General features: G+C 44.3%; 1 protein-coding gene across 3 annotated transcripts in view; it reads right to left on the bottom strand.

Moving 5' to 3' along the window:
* The window catches only part of LOC147729175 (sodium-coupled monocarboxylate transporter 2-like), a 278,703-nt gene that overhangs the window by 148,060 nt on the left and 105,044 nt on the right, over positions 1-25,599 (bottom strand). For all 3 annotated transcript variants that reach the window (XM_086959488.1, XM_086959486.1, XM_086959487.1), the window contains exon 3: positions 11,696-11,747. In XM_086959488.1, coding sequence (XP_086815614.1) covers positions 11,696-11,747 — 52 coding nt within the window. The remainder of the gene's footprint in view (positions 1-11,695; positions 11,748-25,599) is intronic.

Here is a 25,599-nt window from a genome sequence, read left to right as displayed (position 1 = left end):
TGTACTGCATTGGTGTCTGACACACACCCCTTTCTGGTGTGCGCATGTGCGACTTCTGTAATGGTTGTTGAGATATTGTCACAGTATTTATGGTATGTAAGGGAATATCTGTAGTAGGTGTATGTATCACATGCAGTAATATATGCCATGATGCTTTAAACACGCCTTGCAATGACCTTTATATCTGGCACACTATGGTTACTCAGCTAACGTAGCTTTGTGATTGCGTACTATTTTTAGATCCAGATGATGGTTATAAATTTAAGTGGCGCACAATAGAAGATAAAAGACATGATTACCCTATATCTGTCATATTAATGATTGAATTAGGTCAATTGCGGTGGGTAAATGATAACGAATACACGCACATGAGAAACTGCTAAATGGATGCTCCTCCACTTTTTCGCTTTTCTTATACTTCTGTATGCCTTTCTTCCTACTCTTCTTTAGATTTAGTATGAAGACTAGACCTCATGTAGTCAATTGTATGATAGACTAAAATCCATTTTGCATCCAATATTGATGGATCATCTCCCGTGCTTTACAAATATGGGACTAACATAACATAGTGAAATACAAGAAACAATTAGATCAATGTTGGGGTACATTCTATTCTTCCTGGTCTTACGAGATATAATTGGAGAAATATGGTGATTCTCACTCTCTCTCAATTGTATAACATAGGTAATATAGAGTCTATAGTATATGAATAGGGATTGCTGTATGCCTCAATCAATTTCAGAGGAAATAATAAATACAGTATGTCACTTCTTTTCGGTTTTTGTAACACACAACATTAATATTAAGTTTGGAGCAGAGACTTTGTTTAGCGTTAAGTGTATGTGAATGTTTGTCTGTGCAATATATGTGTTTATTTATAAATGTTGAGAGTCATTTTTGTCATGCTTACAGCTTTGAAGACGCCCAAATGTTGGGCGAAACGCGTTGGCTGTGCTGAACTGTCTTTGACATTTTGGAAGACTTTGAATAAAAGAATTACATCAAACAAGGAGGAGACCTCTTGAATCATCTTTATGTTGCACATATAGTATTTAACTGTGCTAATTGTGTTTTTTCTTCTGGATGTTGCCTCTCTATTCTTTTTTTATTTAATCTTTTATTTTTAAGTTACAGGTATAGCCAAAACAACAAAGCATAGGAGCGACAAAAACAACCCAAATTAAATTTTTGAGCATTAGAACATCGATATAAATCATATCAGACAGTCAAATGAGTAATAATCTTAGTCCACGGCAGGTGAAATGGAAATAAAAATGCATTAAAAAAGTAAATAAAACCAAAATATAGTAGGACAAACTGAAATAATACTAGAGACTTTGAGCATACCACAGCAGTTAATCCCATTGCAGACTTGACCAAACCCCACCAAATTTCACACTTGACCGTAGACCCCGAGCTTTCACTAACGCCAGTTCCATTTCAAAAACCCCCCTGAGAAATAGCCAAAAGTCAGTGAGCTTGGGACTAGCTACCTCAATCCAGGTCCTGGCAATGCAGAGGTGTGCAGAAATAATAGTAATTGAAACTAGAGATTTAGATAAACAACTCTGATTGATTATCGAACCCAAAACTATTTCTTCCTCCGTTAAATGAGTCAGTGTACCTGATAACCTGCTCAGCACTGAAGCAACGTCAGCCCAGAATGTAGTTAGGTAGGGACACACAACAAACATATGTCTAAGATCAGCTGCATACATGTTGCTCTTAGGGAAAAACAGCTTCGAAGATCCCTGGGAGGGTGCCCATTTTGAGATTATCTGCAGTGTGTAATATAGCATGAACATAATACGATGTGGATGCAGCTTTAAATTAATCGAAGAAACAGTAGAATTGATTGTAGCTAAGGAATCAGAAAACTCTTCCATACTGATTCTAATTGCGAACATATGATTAATTTTAGCTACCATCGCCAAACCGTCATTCACCGTTGCACACATAAATCTCTGATAAACTTTCCCTGAGCAGAGGTATTGAAGATAGCCCGCAATGCATCAGAAGTATAGGGGAGGGCAAACAATCCCTTCCCTTGTAAGAAATAATTCCTGATTTGCAAGTACTTGAAGATTGAGTTCTGGGGTATCTCAAACTCGACTTTTAAGGAGGAGAATGACCTAAAGCCACCTTCATCATACATCTGCCCTAGCCGTATTATTCCACCCTGTTGCACTTTCTACAGACGGCATCTGAGAATATGCCCTGGAACCTAGGATCATCCCATAAGTAAGTATATTCATGTAGGTCTTGCAGAGCAAAAGATTTACAAATATCTTGCCAGATACGATAAATGTGCCTAACTACCTTGAAACGAACACTCTTAAAATAGTTTGGATACGACATATAATATAGAAGAATCCCACTGTTAAGACCAGATGTAAGCTGAAACGCTAACCATATTTTAGCCACAGTTGGTCCAAAAAGTAAACTCTGGATACGATTGAGAAAGGCAGCCCAAAAGTAAGTTTTAAAGCCGCGGAGTTGAAACCCATCTTGCTCAAACGTCAGCTTAATATATCTAAGAGCTCTCCTGGCTCTGCGATAGCCCCAGATGAAGCTACCAATGACAGAGTCAAGCCGCTTAAAAAATGAAATTGGGACTCTTAAAGGTATTGAACGAAATAAATAAAGACATTTGGGCAAAACATTCATTTTCAATATGTTGCATCTCCCGATGATAGTCAGGAACAGCCTTCGCCATCTCCGCAGATCTGCAGTAATTTGTTTGAGGAAGGGTTCATAGTTCAAAGACATAAAATCATCAATATGGCTACTGAGATAAACTCCAAGTTAAGTAGCAGTGGCAGTGACACCAAGCTGAGGTAGAGGAGATGCAAAAACGTAATTAAGAATAGACTGTGTTTTATTTAGATTGAGCTTGTAACCAGAGAGGGAACCGAAATCTTGTGCCTCTTTCGTGATTGCAGTAATCACCTCCTCTGGCCCGGTAGTAAATACAGCGATGACGTCTGCTTAGACCGTAATTTTTAAGGTTATACCATTCAAACAAATAGGCGAGGTAGAGTTATTATGAGGGAGATGCTTAATATAGGGCTCAATGTAGAGAGAAAATAATAATGGGGAAAGCGGGTAACCCTGGCGTGTACCCCGCTGGATGTTGACTACCCCAGATGTACAACAGTTAAGCTTAATGACTGCAAAAGGATTGCAATACAATCGCTGGACCGCTGAGACAAACCTCCGACCGAGGCCTAATGATTGCATAGTACTCCATAAAAACCCCCAGGCAACTCGATCAAAGACCTTGTCAGTGTCCAGCATTAACATCCCAATCCGCTGACCCAGATAACCTGCAACATCAAAAGCCGCGAAAGCTGTGTTTATATGCGCAACCTTATCCCTACCTAGGACAAAACCGTATTGTTCTTCAGAAACCAATATGTAGACACTTGGAGCAAGGCGAGAAGCAAGCAACTTCGAGAAGATTTTGGCATCCGCGTTAATAAGGGAGATGGGTTGATAGGACCCAAGATCATCCACCGGTTTGCCCTTTTTGGGAAAGACCACAATATTAGTTTTATTCCAGGAAGGGGGAGTATCCCACTCTGCAGAATATCGTTGACAAACTTGAGAAAAACTGGTAAGAACACTTCCTTAAAAGTTTTGTAGAACTCTAGCGGTATGGTGTCCTCTCCAACCGCCTTACCGCTGGGCAGAGCCCCTAAAGCTAAGTTCAGTTCCTCAAGGTCGGCAATGGTCTCTAGAACCAAAGAATGAAAGACATCCAAACAAGGGAGAGCACTCTCTTGCAGATAAAGCCTAGCCGCTTGTTAGTTGTATGTACTAGTTTCCTTATATAAGCTACAATAAAACATCCTAACTGTTCGGCTATATCTTCAGGTTTTGTATAGATATCAGAGTCCATTCCCTTGATGGACTTGATGTGGGAATTAGCCCGCTGATCTGCAAGTTGGTAGGCCAGTAATCATCCCACCTTCTCTCTGTACTCACATTGCTTTATTCTATGCTTTAGGAAGTTGTTGGCAACTTTATCCTTCAACCTTCTATGAAGTTTGGCTTTAACATCAATAATATGGGCATATATCTGTTGTTCACCCCTATCCTTTGACGCTATTGCACAGGCATGTTGCTGCTCTAGCTGAGTATACTGCCGATGTTCATTGGCCAACTGAGTACAGTTTTGTCTATTCTGCTTGACTACATACTGGAGAGTAGCCCCTCTCACACATGCTTTTAAATAGCCCCACACCATGGCAGAGGACGAGGTGTGGAGATTGATCAAGATAAATTCCTTCAAAACCTTCTGCATGTGAGTAAATAATCCGGATTGCTTAACAAATGCCAAGGAAAATAATACTCCCCAACGTGATACTGTCTAGACGATCCCAGAGTTACATTAATCATAATGGGATTGTGATCCGAAGTTACCTTTGGACATACGGTCATTGATGCATTAACTAACATCCTAACATTAATAAAAATCATATCAATCCTGGAGTACTGTTTATGAGGGTGAGAAAAGAATGTAAACCCCGGTGTTGTAGGATACAGTGTACGCCAGGCATCATCCAGTTGAGGAATATGCAATAAATCACGTATAGCAGCCCTTACCTGGACCATTCTGGCTCTTGCACGTGAATTGGTAGTGTCAATTTGTTATTCATAATACAATTAAAGTCACCGATAACAACAAGGTCACCGTCCCAGTGCAGGAGTTCGGAATTCAAATTAGAAACAACAAAAGGACAGTCTACAATAGGACCATAAATCATACAAACTGTAATCTTTTTTCCAGAGATCAGAAACTGCGCAATTGCCTACCTGCCCCGACGATCAGCAAGGCTTCGAAGTACAGTTATTTTAGAGTATTTATCTTTCAATAACACAACGCCCCTTATAGATGCTGACTGGGAAGTGCAGATGATCATGTCATAACCTAATTGTTTGAAGAAGCTTCTGTCTTTATAGGCCAGATGTGTTTCAGCCAGTCCCACTATTTGGGGCTTGAATCCTTGAAGCTCTTCCACCACCAATCGCCTTTTACTAGCCGTATTGATTTTGACTCTAGACATTACAAGAGATCGGATTGGCCGGTTACTGCTCTATCCATACCCACATATGCATTCTCCCACCCAACAGAAGCTCATTTTTATTTCCACAAGTTACCTGTGCTACTGTAAGCAATCTGTGACTATTTAACCCCCTCCTTACACCCTGCCTCTCTATTCTTTGTGTATATCTTAAATTATGAAAAGCTAATATTGTTGGCTAAACGTTAAAGGTGGGGAATCTCTGGAGAATGAGTGATCTGTAGTAGAGAAGTGGAGAAATGTGGCTCACCGATTAGAGCGGCAGACCCTGAGGAAGAGGTCTGGCCCGGGACCAGGCTTCAATACCAGACGCTGGAGTTGGGCCCAGATCTTTTGACTGGGGGAGTGTGTGACATTGATCCACATTCAGTCCATCACTTGTTGTTTTTGCAATTGCCGCCCTAAGTGCGCTGGGGATGCCCAGACGTGGGTCCTAGGCACTCCACACCACTTGGAGTCAAGCTAGCCGGGCTGATGAGAGGTGTTACCTCGAATCCGGTCCGGTCCTCGGATGCTTGATTCCGTTCTGGGAAGGACATGGCTTTTGTAGTTCGGTCTGGACTGTTCCCATGGGGCAACAGGGTCAGAGCTGATTTGCATATCGCCATTGTCTAACCCAGGGTGGTGTGGAGTGCAAAAAAACGATGGATTTGGGCCCAGATCTTTTGACTGGGGGAGTGTGTGACATTGATCCACATTCAGTCCATCACTTGTTGTTTTTGCAATTGCCGCCCTAAGTGCGCTGGGGATGCCCAGATGTGGGTCCCAGGCACTCCACACCACTTGGAGTCAAGCTAGCCGGGCTGATGAGAGGTGTTACCTCGAAACCGGTCCGGTCCTCGGATGCTTGATTCCGTTCTGGGAAGGACATGGCTTTTGTAGTTTGGTCTGGACTGTTCCCATGGGGCAACAGGGTCAGAGCTGATTTGCATATCGCCATTGTCTAACCCAGGGTGGTGTGGAGTGCAAAAAAACGATGGATTTGGGCCCAGATCTTTTGACTGGGGGAGTGTGTGACATTGATCCACATTCAGTCCATCACTTGTTGTTTTTGCAATTGCCGCCCTAAGTGCGCTGGGGATGCCCAGACGTGGGTCCCAGGCACTCCACACCACTTGGAGTCAAGCTAGCCGGGCTGATGAGAGGTGTTACCTCGAAACCGGTCCGGTCCTCGGATGCTTGATTCCGTTCTGGGAAGGACATGGCTTTTGTAGTTCGGTCTGGACTGTTCCCATGGGGCAACAGGGTCAGAGCTGATTTGCATATCGCCATTGTCTAACCCAGGGTGGTGTGGAGTGCAAAAAAACGATGGATTTGGGCCCAGATCTTTTGACTGGGGGAGTGTGTGACATTGATCCACATTCAGTCCATCACTTGTTGTTTTTGCAATTGCCGGCCTAAGTGCGCTGGGGATGCCCAGACGTGGGTCCCAGGCACTCCACACCACTTGGAGTCAAGCTAGCCGGGCTCATGAGAGGTGTTACCTCGAAACCGGTCCGGTCCTCGGATGCTTGATTCCGTTCTGGGAAGGACATGGCTTTTGTAGTTCGGTCTGGACTGTTCCCATGGGGCAACAGGGTCAGAGCTGATTTGCATATCGCCATTGTCTAACCCAGGGTGGTGTGGAGTGCAAAAAAACGATGGATTTGGGCCCAGATCTTTTGACTGGGGGAGTGTGTGACATTGATCCACATTCAGTCCATCACTTGTTGTTTTTGCAATTGCCGCCCTAAGTGCGCTGGGGATGCCCAGACGTGGGTCCTAGGCACTCCACACCACTTGGAGTCAAGCTAGCCGGGCTGATGAGAGGTGTTACCTCGAAACCGGTCCGGTCCTCGGATGCTTGATTCCGTTCTGGGAAGGACATGGCTTTTGTAGTTCGGTCTGGACTGTTCCCATGGGGCAACAGGGTCAGAGCTGATTTGCATATCGCCATTGTCTAACCCAGGGTGGTGTGGAGTGCAAAAAAACGATGGATTTGGGCCCAGATCTTTTGACTGGGGGAGTGTGTGACATTGATCCACATTCAGTCCATCACTTGTTGTTTTTGCAATTGCCGCCCTAAGTGCGCTGGGGATGCCCAGACGTGGGTCCCAGGCACTCCACACCACTTGGAGTCAAGCTAGCCGGGCTGATGAGAGGTGTTACCTCGAAACCGGTCCGGTCCTCGGATGCTTGATTCCGTTCTGGGAAGGACATGGCTTTTGTAGTTCGGTCTGGACTGTTCCCATGGGGCAACAGGGTCAGAGCTGATTTGCATATTGCCATTGTCTAACCCAGGGTGGTGTGGAGTGCAAAAAAACGATGGATTTGGGCCCAGATCTTTTGACTGGGGGAGTGTGTGACATTGATCCACATTCAGTCCATCACTTGTTGTTTTTGCAATTGCCGCCCTAAGTGCGCTGGGGATGCCCAGACGTGGGTCCCAGGCACTCCACACCACTTGGAGTCAAGCTAGCCGGGCTGATGAGAGGTGTTACCTCGAAACCGGTCCGGTCCTCGGATGCTTGATTCCGTTCTGGGAAGGACATGGCTTTTGTAGTTCGGTCTGGACTGTTCTCATGGGGCAACAGGGTCAGAGCTGATTTGCATATCGCCATTGTCTAACCCAGGGTGGTGTGGAGTGCAAAAAAACGATGGATTTGGGCCCAGATCTTTTGACTGGGGGAGTGTGTGACATTGATCCACATTCAGTCCATCACTTGTTGTTTTTGCAATTGCCGCCCTTAGTGCGCTGGGGATGCCCAGACGTGGGTCCCAGGCACTCCACACCACTTGGAGTCAAGCTAGCCGGGCTGATGAGAGGTGTTACCTCGAAACCGGTCCGGTCCTCGGATGCTTGATTCCGTTCTGGGAAGGACATGGCTTTTGTAGTTCGGTCTGGACTGTTCCCATGGGGCAACAGGGTCAGAGCTGATTTGCATATCGCCATTGTCTAACCCAGGGTGGTGTGGAGTGCAAAAAAACGATGGATTTGGGCCCAGATCTTTTGACTGGGGGAGTGTGTGACATTGATCCACATTCAGTCCATCACTTGTTGTTTTTTCAATTCCAGACGCGGCAGGGTCTTGGGCTCAATGTCCACGGACTCGATAATTCTCGGCTAGATGCCTACTCTAATCATGGGTCCCCCTCTGCAACTCTGGGCAGTAGCTTGCTTAATCTCCACAACGGCCGTGAAAGCGATAGGATGCCTGGCCTCACCTTGGAGGTACCCAGTAAGGGGCATCTCACAGAGAAAGTCAGGAAGGGTTCCACAGCGGTATACAGCACCAAGATACCTTCTAAGTGATAGTGCGCTTTACAAGTATACACACATTTACATTTACAACACATGTAGTGGAGCGGCAATTAGTATCCCTTGCTACTAATACTTGTTCAGTTTTCTAGCCCATCAGTCACACTGAATTCCCTTTGTGTGTGGCTGTCCAGAGTGAATGCACAGAGCCTTCTGTTACCCACCTCAGACGTGTATTCAGAGACAAGCAGAAGGCACCAAATGGTTACAGTAGAAAATGCCACCTTTCTAAAAGTTATCAAAAAAGGGGGGTAACGTCCATCTACAGGGCCTGGTAGGACGTGATAAAGTTAAAAGTGGCATTTTCCAAATTGTAATTTAAAATCCAAATTCACCATAAGTTACGTTTTTCAATTGATTTCAGGGATACCAAATTTGAGGGTCCCATCTCTTCCCAATTGAAAATTACACTTATAAAATGTAAAAAGGGAAACCCATTGTTATCCTATGGAGAGATAGGCCTGGCAATAGCCAAAAACAAATTTAAGAGTATTTCAGTACCAGGACATGGAAAACTTACAAAGTACATGCCCTACTTTTTAAATACACTGCACCCTGCCCATTGGCTGTCCAGGGTCTACCTTAGGGGTGACGTATATGTAATAAAAAAGGACGCTTTGGGCCTGGCAAGTTAGTTAGCTTGCCTGGTCGACATGGCAGTTTAATACTGCAGTGGCAGGCCTGAGGCAGGTTCACAGATCTGCTTGAGTGGGTGTCACTAATGGTGCTGCAGGCCCACTAGTATCATTTAATTTACAGGCCCTGGGCACATTTAGTGAATTGCACTAGGGACTGACAAGTCAATTGTGGATAAGTCAATGTTGCCATGTTTTAAGTACAGCACACATGCACGTTAGCACTGATTAGCAGACGCAAAGTGCACAGATTCCTAAAGCCACCAAAAACAAAGTCAGCAAAAATAGAAAAATAGGAGATCGGAGGGAAAAAGGTCAGGGGAAACCACATCAAGGATGCCAGGCCAGACATTGACTGTTTATTATTTCCCTGATCTAGCTTCAGAAATGCTTAGAAGGGATTAAGTTCCCAGTGAATGCTAAACATGCCTATTCAGTAATTTAGTATTAACGCTTTGAAGCAGTCAGTGCATTTATATCAAACTGTGAGATAAATGAGGCATTGGCTTGAAAACAAAATGTCAAATAAACAGGCAGCGCGAGCATTTTGTTAAAACCTAGGACAGAATCTAGGCACTTCCACTGCTTGTTCCACAGACCTCCTGAACCAGGTCAGGCAGAGGCGATAAATCAGCTATCATGGCATCACCTACAAAGACACGGCTGGAGCACTGGTTTAAGCCGCCTCAGCAATGTGAACTTTTAAAAGTAAAAATGAGCTGCCGGTAATTATGCCGCATGCTCCTGCAACATATGTTGTATTTTCGGCTTCCAGCCCCTCCCTCCGGGGGGCCTCCTTTATGAAAAGTGACGCATCGCTGCGTGAAAACAGCGATGCGTCACTTTTTACTGCGCCCTCCTTGCGAGACCAATGATACGTCATATTTACAGTATGACGCATCATGGCGCAAGGAGATATAGATACGTCAATATTTCTGCCGTATCTGTATGGCGCAAAAGGGACGCATTGCGGGAGTGTGTCACAAAAGTGACGCAACTCCAGCAATGTGACCTTTCACATGGGGGAAGCCCCACATGAAAGGGCCTGCGTCAGTCTTACGCCTGCTGTGAGGCAGGCGTAAGAAATTGACGCATTTGTGTCCTAGAAGTGGCTCAGTGAAATCTTATAGATTTCACTGCGTCACTTCTATGACCCTGTCTTGCGTCAGAACGCCCCCCTGCATACATTATACCTGGCATAGGTATAATTTAGAGCAGGGGTTTTACAAAGTGACGCATCTAGGTAGATGCGTCACTTTGTAAATATGGTGCAACAAGACACATTTTTTACGCTGCTGGCGCGTCACAAAAAGTGACGCACCAGCGGCGTAAAAGTGACGCACGGCCTTATAAATGAGGCCCAAAATGTTTAAGCAGTTTGGGGTTGCAATGACGCCACACTGTTAGTGGCGGTTGAAATAAGGGTCGCAGCCCCCCCCCCCCCCACGCATTCATCTTGAAGGAGAATGGCAATAAAATAAAGAGGTCTTCAAATATTATTCTTCTGGAAGCATTTTGGTGATCTCAAAGAAGCACTGTTGAATACCCCTTATGCCTTTCGTAAGGCAGCATCATTTGCCTGCACCCAGACTCTAAAAATGGTTCCAGCACCAATGGGCACACCGTGTGGACCTGGGCAGAGCCACACGTGCCTGGCAACATTACTACCAGGAGGACTGCAATCCTGGCGCTTGTGAGAAGACACAATAGTGGTGGCAAAAGAAGTACCACCAGAACTGCAGGTGTACCATAGATGCTCACCTGCAAATGGGATGAAAGGCAGGTGATAAGAGAGGGAAACATGGATAGGTGGTTAAAATGAGGGGCAAATGAGCCACAAAGCTAAGAGTCAGACATGAGTGAAGGTGACTGACCAAGGGAGGCAGGGATGAGTGGACTTAAAAGGGGGGCAACTGACAAACAAGTGAGGATGGAGGGTCACAGTGGGGATGTAAGACATGACAGATGAGCATGAGAGCACCAGATCATAGCTCACGAGCAGCAAGGCGGAAACCAGTGTGTGTGTTGGGGGGGGCAGGGGGATGTAAGACATGACAGGTGAGCATGAGAGCACCAAATCATTACTGAGGAGCAGCAGGTTGTGGGCAGCCTGTGTGTGTGGGCGCGCACGCCCGTGTGTGTGATGTGTGTGTGCAATCATCAGTATGTGTACGTGTGTGTGTTCAACAATCTGTGTGTGTACGTGTGTGTGTGTGCATGTGTGTGTGCAGCAATCAGTATGAGTGTGAATGATACAATGAGAGGATCTATTTTAGCATGTTTGTGTCCATGGGTGATATATATTCTGACTGACAGCCCACTTTACCAATGCCTAAACACAGCTGAACCACAGTATGTAACTGCTAGCATATTTCTGCAAGGGAGAGACTCAAAGCCCCTAGTGTATATGTATGTGTAATATGTATGTTTCGTGATGGCAATAGAACTCACCAGAGAGCTAAAGCTGCCTGTAGTCTAGACCTAAGAAACACATGTTGGTGCATAGGTCTGTATGGAGCCCTGGCAGGACTAATGGACACTTTGAATAAGGGCAAAGGTGGATCTTCCAAAGAGTAATGGGAATTGCACATCTGTGTTTTTGTTTCCATGCATACATATATAAGTGATTTTTTAATTGTTTTACAGTATCCCAGAACGGTAAAATTAAAACTCACCTTGGTTGAGAGCTAATGCTGGCGCATACACGACAACTCCAGTATACAGAATCTGAAAAGCAAATTAAGACTTGAAGCTTGGTTGAAACATCCTCATTTTTCATTCACATATTTCTAAAGGTATGTTATAATGATTCAACTGTAACAGTTCCAGTTGTGCACAGTTAATCAAGACTACCTAAAACACACATGTATTGAAGCAAAAGGGGATATGCTGTTCTGATAATATGGATAAGATACCTAACATGAGGATTGCAGGAGTTAATTGTGATCAGCAATAGTCTTACAATAAATATTCAAAAATCCCTATTATGTAGACACTGATTCGAATATCAATAAAGTCCCACCTCTGTACAGCATTAAAAATGTATTCCAAAAATCACCAAAGGACACTACTTGAGGACGGGGCCTATTCATAAAACAATCACGAACTACATTCAATATGAAAGCTAGCACATAATATTACTATATCATCAATTCCCGACAAATGTTAGTACACTAGTGTACTAGCCCAATAAAACAACTGGTCCGTATTTCTATGGCCCCATTGAATGCTTAAACCCTGAGGTACAATAGCACCTGCTATCTGATTTTTGGCCACACTGACTATAAGCAGGTGGTATGTGGTAGTAATTGAAGGAGTATCAGCCCTAGAGCACAGCATCATGGCTTTCTTGCTAGCTGGGTACCCTTAATCCTAAAAAGAGGGAGAAACTAGCATCTGTGCTCCTGGGTAAATTTTATGCAAAACAACATAAAGCGCTTCACAGCATCTTTCACACCCACTAAGCAAACCCACTAAGTGCACACCTTTTAATTTCCTAGAAACATCTTAGCGGGGAAAGTTCCCAATTTAATTCACGGATATGAAGAAGATTTCAGCTCTGGATATATTCTATCTAAATACTTCTCGAAACCACGAATCAGCTTGCGGGAAAGTAATTCTCACATCTCAGTTTCCAGATCCCCTCAACACAGTGCCAATACCGCTTCTTGATAAGTTCCACCTAATCTGGGGCTATTAGTACGGGTTTCGTCCAAGAATGAGCTAACTGCAGATGAGATAGAAGATCGTGAACATGGTTCAACTTTCTACCCCACATTCCAGAGAGAGCAACCATTTTTTGGATTGATTTGAAATACATTGATACACACGGATTTCTGTGCATGTGAATGTAGTAGCACAGGGTTCAAGGCAGCCCTGGTTTCAGTAGTGGACATGCCAAATTCTAAAAAGAGGGCACCAATGGGGTTCCGGGTCCTAGGTCTACAGCGTCCAAAGAATGTTGTTTATAACACTTGAAGTTTTTTTAGACTATTACATCAGCAAAACTCAACCCCACAACCGATATAGAGCAGAAGACACAGCTTTTTGCAGCAAGATTCGCAGGATCAAACCCAAACATTAGCCACCCATCTCTCGTTTCAGGTAAATAATTCCCCTGGGAGTACGTAGTAGGCTAGTGTTAGCCTTATCTGTTCTGCTCCTTAAAAGGAATCCCCAAGTGATCAGACTCGGCGATCGGCTCCAGGGGAACGCCCTAGACCCTAGTGCTCTTTCGAAGGCGGGGAGTTGGCTTGATAAACCTCACCTTATTTTTGAGGTATTTAGAATAAGATCCTTCTTAGATTAATAATCCAGAAAGGTTTTTATTTTAAGAATGTACACCTTTTAGTACAAGCCCACAAGTTAATCTTTTAAATCTTTTCAAAAAGTAGAGTAACATCCCACGTCTTAAAATGTAGTGGCATGGTACCCCTTCTGTGGAGTATATATGTAATACCTGCTTGCTATTTTCTATTTAAAGACGTGTTCCGCGTAGATCAGCACAATAATATTTGATTTTCACCAGACGCCGAAACAACCGCAATCATACCAGGCTTTTATAATGGCACATTTTTGCATTTTATGTAGGGTTATAAAATTGTTCCGGAGGCTATATTGGTGGTGGCCTTGATATTGTTTGCTGAGATTAAAACCCTTGGCAGTTCTACCACAAGTGGATTACGGATTTTTCTTTATATAGTTTATAGATAGAGTCGAATTGGCTTTGAATGATTATGGTTATTATGATTATATTTGATCTGCAATAAAAACAGGATGATATATTGACAGCGTGAATGACTGTTTATTACAGAATACAGACTGTGGAATTTGCATGATAGGTTCAGTTTTTTTGAAAGTATGAAATGTGCATTTAACACCTTTTTTCTGAAGCAAGCAGTGGAAACAACACAGACAACTATCCTGAGTCAAAGTCAAAGTCAAAGTCAAAAGATTTATATAGCGCACTACATACCCGGAGGGTCTCAAGGCACTTGAAGAGGGTGGGGAATTACTTGTCGAATATCCAAGTTTTAAGTTGCTTTCTGAATGCTAGGTGTTTCTGAGTGAGACGAAGGGGAGTGGGGAGTGAGTTCCAGGTTTTAGCTGCGAGGTAGGAGAAGCTAAATACAGTAGAGAAATAATACTGTAATGGGTTTTAAAAGGACATTGTTAAAAAAACCTGTGCTTCCTGTTATTTTCGGCTCAAAAGGTAGAGCATTGAATACACATACAGTTTTCTACCGCTGTAATTTCAGCATAGACCCAAAGTTAAAATGGGGAACTGGGCTCTGCCTTCAAAAAATAAGATGTTTCATTCAACTAAATCGTAAACTGGTAAGCTTTTTAAAGAAAAACACCGTTAATTGAACAAAATACCTCAATAAACCCCTCAAAATTTAAAATGAACGCAACATTGCTGTAAAAGCACAGAAGAAAAAATAGAGTACAAATGTTTCAATTCATAACAATTAATGTAATATTATTTGAATTCACATACAATCAATGTTTTTTTAAATTGTGTTATGCCTATATAAAAATACCATATATAGCATCCGTAATAAAAAAAAATGGTTCCCATCGTGCACACAGCTTGAATTCAGTCAATGCCCACAATCACTACTGACCACAGCCTCTTCCTTTCCTGAATGGCCCTGGAGGGCGGGTGTGTGTGTGTGACACCTGTGGCTAAATTCATGATTTTGAAAGATTTTGCCATACCAATTTACCTAACATTGTACATTTGCAGTTTGTAGGACATTCCTAACAAGAGTAAACAAATCATTGTATTCATGTGACAGTCATATGAAAGCAGGAACTATATTTACTTTATGTTTGCATCTCACAGCCGAGCTTTGCGTAACGCCCTAAAACATTTGGGCAGTTACAGTTGCCCTCCTAAAATGCAATTATAAACAGAAGTCAGAGCACCAAATGGGATATTTTTGTAAACAATATTTAGGACAAAATGTTTATGTTAGATGACAATTTTCAGTGATATTCTGGCATACAAATAGGAAAGGCCCAGCCCAACTTTGCTTGGCAGTTGTAACACCCAGCTCTCATTTTGCAGCATCAGTTTACTGTCCAATGCTTCACTCTCTTCCTGTGGTAGTATTTATTTCAAAGCTATGAATCAGCCCGCAGTCACCTATGGGTGCTTAGGTCCTTTTCATATATTAGCCCTTGTAGTTCACTTTGTGCTTGTGAAAATACAGGTCCACAGGTCCACCAGCACGACAAGTAAAGTCCCAGAGGTACATGTTGGATGCAACTTGGAAGCAACCTTAAGAAAAATGTACTACAATACCCAAGAAGGAACTATATAATAAAACACAGCCTTTATGCGAAGTGATGGTCAATATCTGCAGACTTTTATAAGAAAGAAACCGCAGACTAGGAAAATAATTGTTCATGTAGCAGAGAGGAAAATCAAAAACCTGATATTGTAAGGTTGCTGTTGTCTGTGTTCGACCAGGACACAGCTATTTAGGAGGGCTTCTGAGATTTAAAGGGTTGCAGCTAGGATACATGCAGATACCAGCCTCCAAATCTGCTAGACACTACTTTCCTAGAACCTCACTGTTACTGAAGTGATCAAGGGCAACACAAATTCCTTCTGCTAATCAGTGATTTGTTGGTAGTATCTGGGAAGAGCTTTTCAGTTGAGCTAGAAAAGCCCGTTGTGCATATACTATCCAGTATTTAGACAAAAAACTGTTAGTAGACACATTTAGGTTACAGTATTCACACAGTTCTCTTCATCTTTGGACCCCAACCTTGCACTTTGTGGCCAGGCCATCCGTGCCTCAGCGGAGTTTCTCCTGTAAGTAGTAGGTAAAAGTGCTGCAATACTCAACCTAGGAATTATTTTCAGAAAATGGGGCTGATATGATTCATATTTCAAAAGAGTGAGGTACCCTGGGCAAAGGGTGACCACCTCCTTTTAGGTCATTTGGGACACTTATTCTAGACCTGAAGATGTGAAAATAGTTCCAAAAAGCACTAATTGCGATTTATAGTTGTAGTAGGCCTGCACTGAGACGATGGAGCATGTTTTGGATACACCAAAAAAATGGCCCTTCTCGGATAAGGAATGATGGAAATTCAAAAAGTTTTTAATTTCCATTCTGAAAAGGTATTTTGTTCTTTTTATGGGAAAAACAGAAATGTAGTGCAATGTCATGGAACTGTCGGATACATACTATTTGCAATCAGTCCCCTTGAAACCATGGTGCTCTGAAGCAAAAATACAAAATGTTTTCAAACTTCAAACAACAACAGAATTACACTTCTTAGGCTGCCAGAACCTCAGTGGGAGAACATAGAGACTTTCAGTGTATCAGAGAGAGGGCACAGCAAAGTCCAGTCCAGGTTCAGGTGTAATTGGTCAACTGCGATTCTTTATAGAAATGTACTCCTCATCTTTTTGATGTTCCTGGAGTCACTCAGGAGTTCAGTCTTATGATCCTTTGAGATCTTTCTGTCCTTGGATTGTAAGTGAATAGGGGCTCCAACTTCCTCAGTCCCTTCTTACAGGTCACAGATGCCGAGTGCAGAAGGTTTAGTCTGCCTGGTGTCCTTTCACATATCCAGCGGTGTTCTGATTGGTGTCACTTTTAGCGAGGCACTAGCTAGTGGATGGGGATGATTTCTGGGCACTCCATAATCATTTGGATAAAAGTTCCCAGTGGCAACCCAACCACATTAGTACCTGTTTACCTTATTGCAGAAAGCCCCAAAATGTCACATGCCAGGATATTTTCAAGATGGCAAAAGTATTTTTCACACTAAACTTTGGCGTTGTGGCCTGAGTATGTGTGTGCAAGGGCCATAGGAAAATGTACAGTGTCCTCCCATATGTAATGCTAAACTCCAGTTTGAGGCATGCACTTTATCCACAACATACACAGTCTGGTGTCTGCTAGACCAAAAGCATGGTCTTCAAGCAACTATACAGGAGATATACAAGATTCATCTTGGCATCCTGTTCCCAAGTATGCCCCTAGTTTGGCATGTGACTCAACTGACCTGTCATCCAGGATTCTACAGTGTGGTGTCAACAGGATGCCCACAGCCCACTACCTTGAATATTCTGTTGATTTCAGATGAGCCATCCCATCCGGCCAGCCTATTGTTTGTTCTGAGTGGGCGTTTCACAGATATTCCCATGCTTGAATAAAGAGGGGGAGCTAGCAGTGGTTTATGTTGAGAAAGGGTAGCTTTAAAAAAGATTACTTTTCTGTAATATTTTTTAAAAATCCAGCTTCATCATTGAATTGGATTTTTTAATATCTATTTAGTTGTTTTTCTATGTGGCGCCATTCCTGAGATACAATATTAGCATTTTAATCTGCACTCTGATTTTCTACATAGGGCAGTTAGGCCTGCCACCCAAAAAATACACTTTAGTGCCTAGTCACTGTAAGGACATGTTAACATAAATTTTGTACATGACGTACTTTTAAATACCATGCACCCTACAATGAGGGCTTCAAGACTTATTCCAGAAAGTCCAGCTCCCCGGTCAGTTTACATTTTTTCGCTTGACAATAAAAAGGAGTCTAGACAGCCAAGAGATGATTTCTAGTCCCACAAGAGTTGTAATCAGGGAGTAACATATAGCCATATTGTTTTTCCTCACACAAGTACTGCCAGATAATACCTAGAAATACTTGTGCAGGTGAAAGTGTGTAAAATATTTGTACTAGTTTATACTGGTTTGGCACAAAACCCTCTTTATGGTCAAATCAGGATTCACATGGGACACAGAATTCCAACTTTTTTTTCAATTCACGTGTCTTGTAAGCACATGGATTCCCGAAATGGACTGCCCAGTGCTTTCATCCCTAGATGGAGTGGTGAGTGTTTAGGAGTGCAGATAGGCTTTAAGTTGCTTCCTGAAACTTAGTGGTTTGTCTCTCTGTAGTCTCAGGCTGGTATGTAGCGAGTTCCAGAGTTCAAGGGCAAGGTAGATGAACAAGCAACCTTCTCCTTTGGCTCTTCTGATTCTGGGGACAGCAAGAAGGCCTACAATGTTTGACCTAAGATTTCTATTGATTTGGTGGCGGTTGACAAGGAGAAGCAGGATACGGTGACTCACTTTGTATTTTGCTCGCTGTGTAATGCTTAGTGCTTTGAATTGTATCCTACTGCTTTTTGGCAGTCAGGGGAGGGAGGTAAGGACCAGGCATGCTGAATAGGTTTTAGGGCTGGTATTCATGCCATGGCATTTTAGATGTTCTGCATTTTTAGATGAGGGAGTGTTAGAACTGGGATTTCTGGTTGGCTAAGGCTTGCGCCAAAGCCAGGCAGAACCCACCACTCTAGTCAGGGTAAGGGAGTTACACGCCAAAGATAACCCCTGCTCACCCCCTTGTTAGCTTGGCACGAGCAGACAGGCTTATCCCGTGTAAAGCATATGCGCATGCACACAGCAACAACATCCCAGGCACCCTACAAAAGGAACTCCACACAAGGTTATATAAAAATAACTTTTGTATTCTTCACATTAGATAGTAATCACGCAATATACATTGTGCCAACTGGCACGGGCAATAGTCACAAGGGATTATTTACACAGGACAGGGCCACGTGGGATCAACACTTAGTTGAAATAGCACTTAGAGTATCTGTAACACCAAATAACATTTATAGACCACAATCAGTAAGCACTGGTAAAAGGTAGGTACACGCTACGCAATACTAATCACCATAGGCATAGATCACGGAGGGACACATAAACTCACTAGTATAAACTATACTAGGCGAAGCAACCTCCTAAGCATGAAAACACATTCAGAGGAATCACAGGCATAACGGCATTGCACATTACGCATAAATCACATTAAGCCTAACCAGTATAAATACAGTAGGCAATCTCCTCACTAGTCTAAATACATTAGACCCTACCACCTAAGCATAGCTCACATTTAGGAGCGTAAATCACAGTGAAGTACAATAGCACTAACATAAACCTCCATGGGTAAATCCATCTCTAGAGGTATCAACACAGGGTGCGTAAAACATACTAGATGCATTACATTTCCTAGCACCACATTTAAAGCACATAAATCACAATAGGGCCTTGTGCCCTATCGACATACAAGCCCCCTTGGCAAACTGGCCATCAAGAAGGGGCTCAAATGCCCTGTGTCTAGAATGTCAGGGCGCGCTGCCAATGCAGCTCCAGTCAGTTTAGGTTTGCACCATCTGCGCAAACCTAAACCGTTGCAGCTGCCCACTACTTGCTGGGCAGCTGAGAACCATCACACGGGGTCTAAATGCTGCAGCTGGCACTAAGTGCTGCGCAGCTGTGGAAGGTCAAAGTGGGGGCGAAGGGAGTGCGACTCACTCCTTGGTTTACCAAGAACAGGCCCCCTGAAAGAAAAAAAAGCCTAAACGGTGCAGCTGCCCACTACTTGCTGGGCAGCTGTGAAATCAAAACTGCGACATGGGTCCTCGCTGGCCCTAGGAACGAAGACTGCGCCAAATGCTGGAGCACCGGGGCTCTGAAAATAAACAGGTCCCCTGGAGCACACTGGCTCCTCAAAGAATCACAGATGCCCCCAAGATAGGAGAAGCTTGCCCCCACACACACTATGGGGCGCACTGGCACTGTCGCCATAACCATGCCCACGACGTTGGAGCCCTCTGGCTTCTGACATCCACTATGCCCCTCTGGAGCATCTGGCTCTGTAATCAACGGTGCCACATTGGAGCCATCTGGCTCTGAAACAAATACTGTGGCCAAATGCTGAAGCCACACAGGCTCTGAAAATAATTAGCCCCATGACATTGCAGCTGACCCCCGCAAAATTTCGGCAGCTGGAGAACAATGCCCATCCCGGCTGGCATGGACCCCTGGGACCCCCTGGGAGCCTTCTCAACACATGTGGAACCGTGGGAGCGGCCCACTGCCAGACAGGGCCGCTCTCAGTCTACTTCTCCCCACCCGAACTCCCTGGCACAACTCACCGGCTGAGCAAAAGGCAGGCCTCTTGTTCCAGGGCCTCCTCACTCCCTGGACCGGCGACAACACATTTCCTGCGGGCCTCTCCCCTTCGCATGGAAGCCCCGCAGCGTTGCTCACGCCGGCCTCTTCACCCGGTCCTCCATCTCGGGACCTGGGCTCGTCACCGGCAACTGAGGAGGCGGAGTAGGCTCTTGACCTCCTCTCTCCCGCCCAACTTCTTTCGACGCCGGCTGGGGCTTCCTCGTCAAGGCGGAAGTCCCGACCAGCATCAGGCGCCACATCGCCTGACTTCCTGTTTTGGGAACGGGCCGGGGCAGTGATTTTGGTGGCATAAACGGGGTGGCACCCGTATTTAAAATGACACCATAAGTGGGGAAAGTAACAACCGGAGACAGGTGTGGGCACCCGCTCTCTCAATAAAAGAAAAGACGAGGGGTGGGCACCCGCAAAGTAATTTAAATACATAAAGCAGGGTGCGCTCCTGCTAAACCGAAGCAAAAGTAGGCAGAATAGGCGGGGGCACCCGCAAAAGCCCACAAGGATGGGGGGGAATCCCTACGAGGGGGATTATCTCGGCCAGAGCCGCAGCGCCGCGCAGCTCAGCCCCCAGGCTCCCAAGGCAACATCAAACCTTGGCAAGAGCAAGCACAATGGGGAACAAGTTCCAAGAAGTCCTGGGCATAACGAAAAACAGCTCCCAGCTGGGGATAAGTCCTCCAGGTATCCAGGGCATCCAGGGGCTGGGCAGGGCCCAGGGAGGCAAGCCTTGCCCTAGGCCCCAGCAGCAGCACACCCCTGGCAGATTCAAGTCAGGAACAAGAACCTTTTCATGAGGTCACAGCCCCCTTTTTATACACCCAAATCCTTTATCTAGCAGGGTGCAGGCAATGGGAGAACCCGCTACAACTGGTTATGGGGAACTCCTGAGCACTTTGTTTTGCTCTGCCCCTCTCCCCCTTTCACTGGCCAGGCTAGGGACATCAGACCCACCACAGGGGGTGGCCAGCATTGTGGAGGGAAGGCTGCCCCTTTTCAGGTCCTAGGTGCACTCCTCCCTACTATCAACTAGCAGATCTCTCCATTCACCACCGGGGCAGACCCATCCTGACTCCTGGAGCCAGGCACACCAGCCAGCTCCAGCCAATCACAAGCCAGACAGCCAATTCACATTCACTGCACAGGCATGCCAACTTCTAGAAGTTGCACTTCCACACTAGACACAATAAATCTGTGCACATCATAGCGCAGCATTTAATCTCACGAGTTCGCACATACCAAACTCGACCCTGCAAACCCCACACATCAGGAACTACCATGGACACACATATTCCCCATGCATTCCTATGGGAGGGCAGGCCACTCTCACTACACATACACAGAGAGCGCACGCACTTTACACCTGGATCACATGGAAAAGTGCGCAGAGGTCTAAAACCATCAACACCAGGTTACAGAAACAGGCTAGGCAAATGCAAAACGTTTCGGGGTGAACCTGCCAAAAGGGCCAAGTCCAACAGGGAGTGTGGGCTACCCATATAAAGGGAATTGTCGTAGTCGAGGTGAGATAGAATATAGCCTTGATCTGTTCTGTGCACCTCCATGGCATGCCATTTCAGGGTCTTCCTTAAAGGAGGCCAAATCAGCTGGCTGCCATCTTCTTTGCCTGAGAGGTCATGGTGAGATGTTTATTCAATGTAATACATAAACTTTTAACTTCTGATTTGGGGGGTGAATGGTCGCCTAGGGACGTAGGCCAGTTGAGTAAAGTTGCTCCGATCTTGATTGATTTTTGCCGACCACCAGGACCTCTGTTTTGTCTCCATTTAACTTTAAGTAGCTAGCTACAAGCCAGTTGGAACCCTGCTCTAAAGTCATGTCTAGTCTTTGAGAGGAGGAACCTACATTCGGAGAGAGAGAGAACCGATAATCTGGGTATCGTCCATGTACGATACCATGATGAAACCTAGCAAACAAATGATATCAGATAGACGACGGACATACAGATTAAAAAGTGTGGGGCTTAAGGAGGAGCTCAGAGGCACTCTGCATTTTAGTTGATGGCATGTAGAAGCACTATTGTTTAAGACTAATGAAAGACATTTTAAATCACTGCCTGTAAAGCCTACTTCTTCCAGTCAGTAAAGTAGGGTGGGATAAGAGACAATGTCTAAGGCCACACTAAGGAGAACAAGCGCTGCCAATTTGCCACAGTCTAGTTTCTTCTGTGGACATCAAAAGTCCTGTTTCAGTGCTGCAGCCTGGTCAGAATCCTGTGTGAGTAGGATGAAGTATGTTGTTCAATTCCAGGATTTTTGAGATGTGTTTGTTTCTCGCCTTCTCTAGGATTTTGATTACACCTGGGAGTAGCAAAATAGGTCTATAGTTTTCAACCAACTCCGGGTCCAGTGAAGGTTTCTTTGAAAGGGGACGTATGATAGCTTGTTTCCACGCATAAGGGATGCTACCGCTGTGCAAGGAGAGGTTATACATGTATGTCAAGGCTTAGAGAATAAAGTCCTCCCTTTTCAGTAAAATGTCTAGAGATGCAGGGTTGAGCCGCAAGCCTGATTTTATCATGCTTGCAATAGCCAGCACTCTATGTTTGCCTACTTGAGGGAAGGTGGAGAGCTCAGGCGTTATTTAATTACCAATGGACATTTTATCTGTCCTGTTGTTAAGGTCTATTGGTACCGATAGAGCACCAAACTGATTCTAAGTTTCCCAAGAAAAATGATTAGCAAGTAGGTCACACCATGCTTTGGAGGGGGTTGGGCCTGCTCATGATGTGCAGTGTTTTTAAAATGTAGAGCATGTACTTTTAAGTTTTACATGCCCTTATAGTGAAAAGCCCTTACATTAGTTTTTCTACAGCAATACTTCTCCCATAGAATAACATTGGGGACACCTTATTAAATTAATAAGCTTTAATTTCCAAACGGGAGCAGGTGACCAGTTCATGTTTGGTGTCTGTGGAATTACAATGAAAACCCCTAACTTATGGCGAAGTCAGATTTAAAATGACAATGTCAGAATTACAATTTCTTTTCCGAAAGTTTGAATTTTCCTGCCTTAGCCATTTAGTGCCTGTAGCATGTACCTGGGTCACGTGGCTGGGTGTAACTGACAGTTGAGCTTTGTGTATTCCTCGTAGACAGCCACAAATAATAGGGAATTTAGGTGTTCCTGGCTGGCCATCAATGGCAGGATGTGAGGGAGGAGCTGGGCACAGCCCCACATATACTTGAATAGGCTGTGTCCTGCCTCTACAGGATGGGCTGCATACTCTATGTTGATAGTCTAGAGCCAGGACAGGGAAGGTAGGATGCCTGGGGACTTCAAAGGGAAGCAGCTATAGAAGTTTATGCACCACTTCATAGCACAACTGAGTATGAATACTAAACCTTAAACACCAACTCTACAGTTCACTTCTGCATCTGTGGGTGCTCTTACAGGAAGACAGACATCTGTGATGCTGAAGGACTGGCATTCTGCTGGAACGCTTCCCTGCTGGACAACTGCCTTCCTGAACTGCTGCTTTGCTCTGCTGACCTACTGCCTGCTTTCCTCTTGCCTGGGTGAGAAGAACTTGACCTGCATCTCTTGCTCCCCAAACCCCACAGTGAATCCAAAGACTCGTTGGCTGTCCACCTGACTTGAGCTTCAGGGATAGAAGGCTTCAACAACCTTGCACCTGTACCTGTACTCTGCTATCTGTGAGTCTACCTTGCCAAGTTGTGCCACCCCAGTTCTGGACCCTTGGAAGTGGGCCTATGGTGCTCTGCTAACCTCTGTGAATCCAGCGGAACGGACGCATCTTCTCTGCTGAGTGGCGCAACCCCAAGCAGACCTGATGCATCGCCGCTGCTGTGTGGATCAGAACCGTTGCCAAGACCTTCATGGCATTGCAGCCCGACACCACTTCAGAACTAACGCTTCTCCGCAGAGTTCCGTGAGCAGTGTGAGAAAGTCAAAATGCTCATACTGATTTTTAGCAACAGGAGTTTGTCCCGCGCCTTAAAATCCCAGCGAATGACATCTCACCGGGAGGAGGTCTAGTGCGTGATTTTACTTGCTCTCTCTCTACAACTTAATGTTGGTGAACCACATATGAGAAAAAAACTCTGTTCTGCGGTACTTCGCATCTATCTATCCATCTATCTATCTATCCAACAAAATTTATTTGATGAGGGCCTGTCAGCTTCGCGAACACCAAGGTTTTGGAAAAACCATGACAGAACAAAACAAGAATTTCCAAAGCCAAAAGGTTGGTGGCCTGCACCAGACTTGTTTGCTTTGCCAATGCTTGTGTAAAATAGGTGTATTAGGACGTAGGACAACAAAGAAAAACACTGAAACTCACAGTGAAGCTACCTTCTTGCTTGTCTGGAGGCCACATTATGCCTTTTCTTGTTTCATATTTTAATGTGAAATGTTTGTAGAGTTTTGCATGTATAAAGCTAGAAACAAACATTTGAAATGTAATACACATCTGTTTTTGTTCCTTGACTTTTTTAAAATGTTTCTTTTTTTGCTAATTATTATTACATCTTTTTAGAATGCCTTTAATTGTTCTAAATCAGAGTCAGCTCTTCTGTTCTGTTAATAACATCCCTCAGTGCTTCCTTTTTCAAAATCTTAGAAATGTTAGAGATTGATTCAGTCAACCCCAACGATTTTTAAACAAATCTGCAATTCAGCTCCATTTCTTCTTTTGGTGACTTCTTGGTTTCTTATCATCCTTGGTCTCGTTAGTGTTTCTTTGCGGTGAGTTCCTTAGTAACTGTCTCAGAATATTACATCATGTTCCCTATTGATGGATAGCTATCAAAGCGTGAAACTAGCATGAGATTGGCACTTGCATGGCAATATTGCAGAAGACATTCAAAAGTCATAGTAGACTGTACTGAATTGGCTTTGCAATGCTGGTGGACATATTTGAAAAAAATGCCCTGTGACTGTACAGTTCCTTACTGCACCGATCAATCATCAGTGGGCTATTGATAATGGGTGCAGGGACAATCGAGCTGGTTCTACCAGGCACAAAATCCAACTGAAAAACTCATGTCTGTGTTTTGTTGCCAGGTGAACCCAGCCCATTTCCATGCACTAGGAAAGCATGTAATCTCCTCTCTGCCAAAGTCCTCTCCTCTCCTCGTCCTCCTCTTGCACCTCACCAGCCCTCCTGCTCACATCTGTCACCTGCTCAGAGCACGTGGAAAATGTGATTGTTGATTACAACAGAAATTGTAATACTATGCAGAATTCTTAAACCTGAAAAACCACAGTGGACATGCCATCCAACCCTGCACATAGATAGTTGCAAAGAGATATCATAGCAATGTCAGTAGTGAAGCAAAATAAGTCTTTTTAGCATGGTGCCATTTCGGTAATGGACCCCGCCACCTGGGGTGTCGTAGCCAGCACACAGGAATCCTGGTTGGCAATATTCAATAAGAAAACCCAAGCACACACATTCAGTCCATGGTTGAAATATAAATTGGACATTATAATCTTCTTGTTTCAGACTTGTAGTGTGTTGTCAAAGATGCTTTATTCTCCTCACAGACATATGGTGGTTTTAGTAGAAGTACTTTCTTCATTACA

The sequence above is a fragment of the Lissotriton vulgaris genome, chromosome 2_2 (assembly GCF_964263255.1).
Source record: "Lissotriton vulgaris chromosome 2_2, aLisVul1.2, whole genome shotgun sequence".
Lineage (NCBI taxonomy): Eukaryota > Metazoa > Chordata > Amphibia > Caudata > Salamandridae > Lissotriton > Lissotriton vulgaris.
This window is presented reverse-complemented; position numbering and strand designations above follow the sequence as displayed.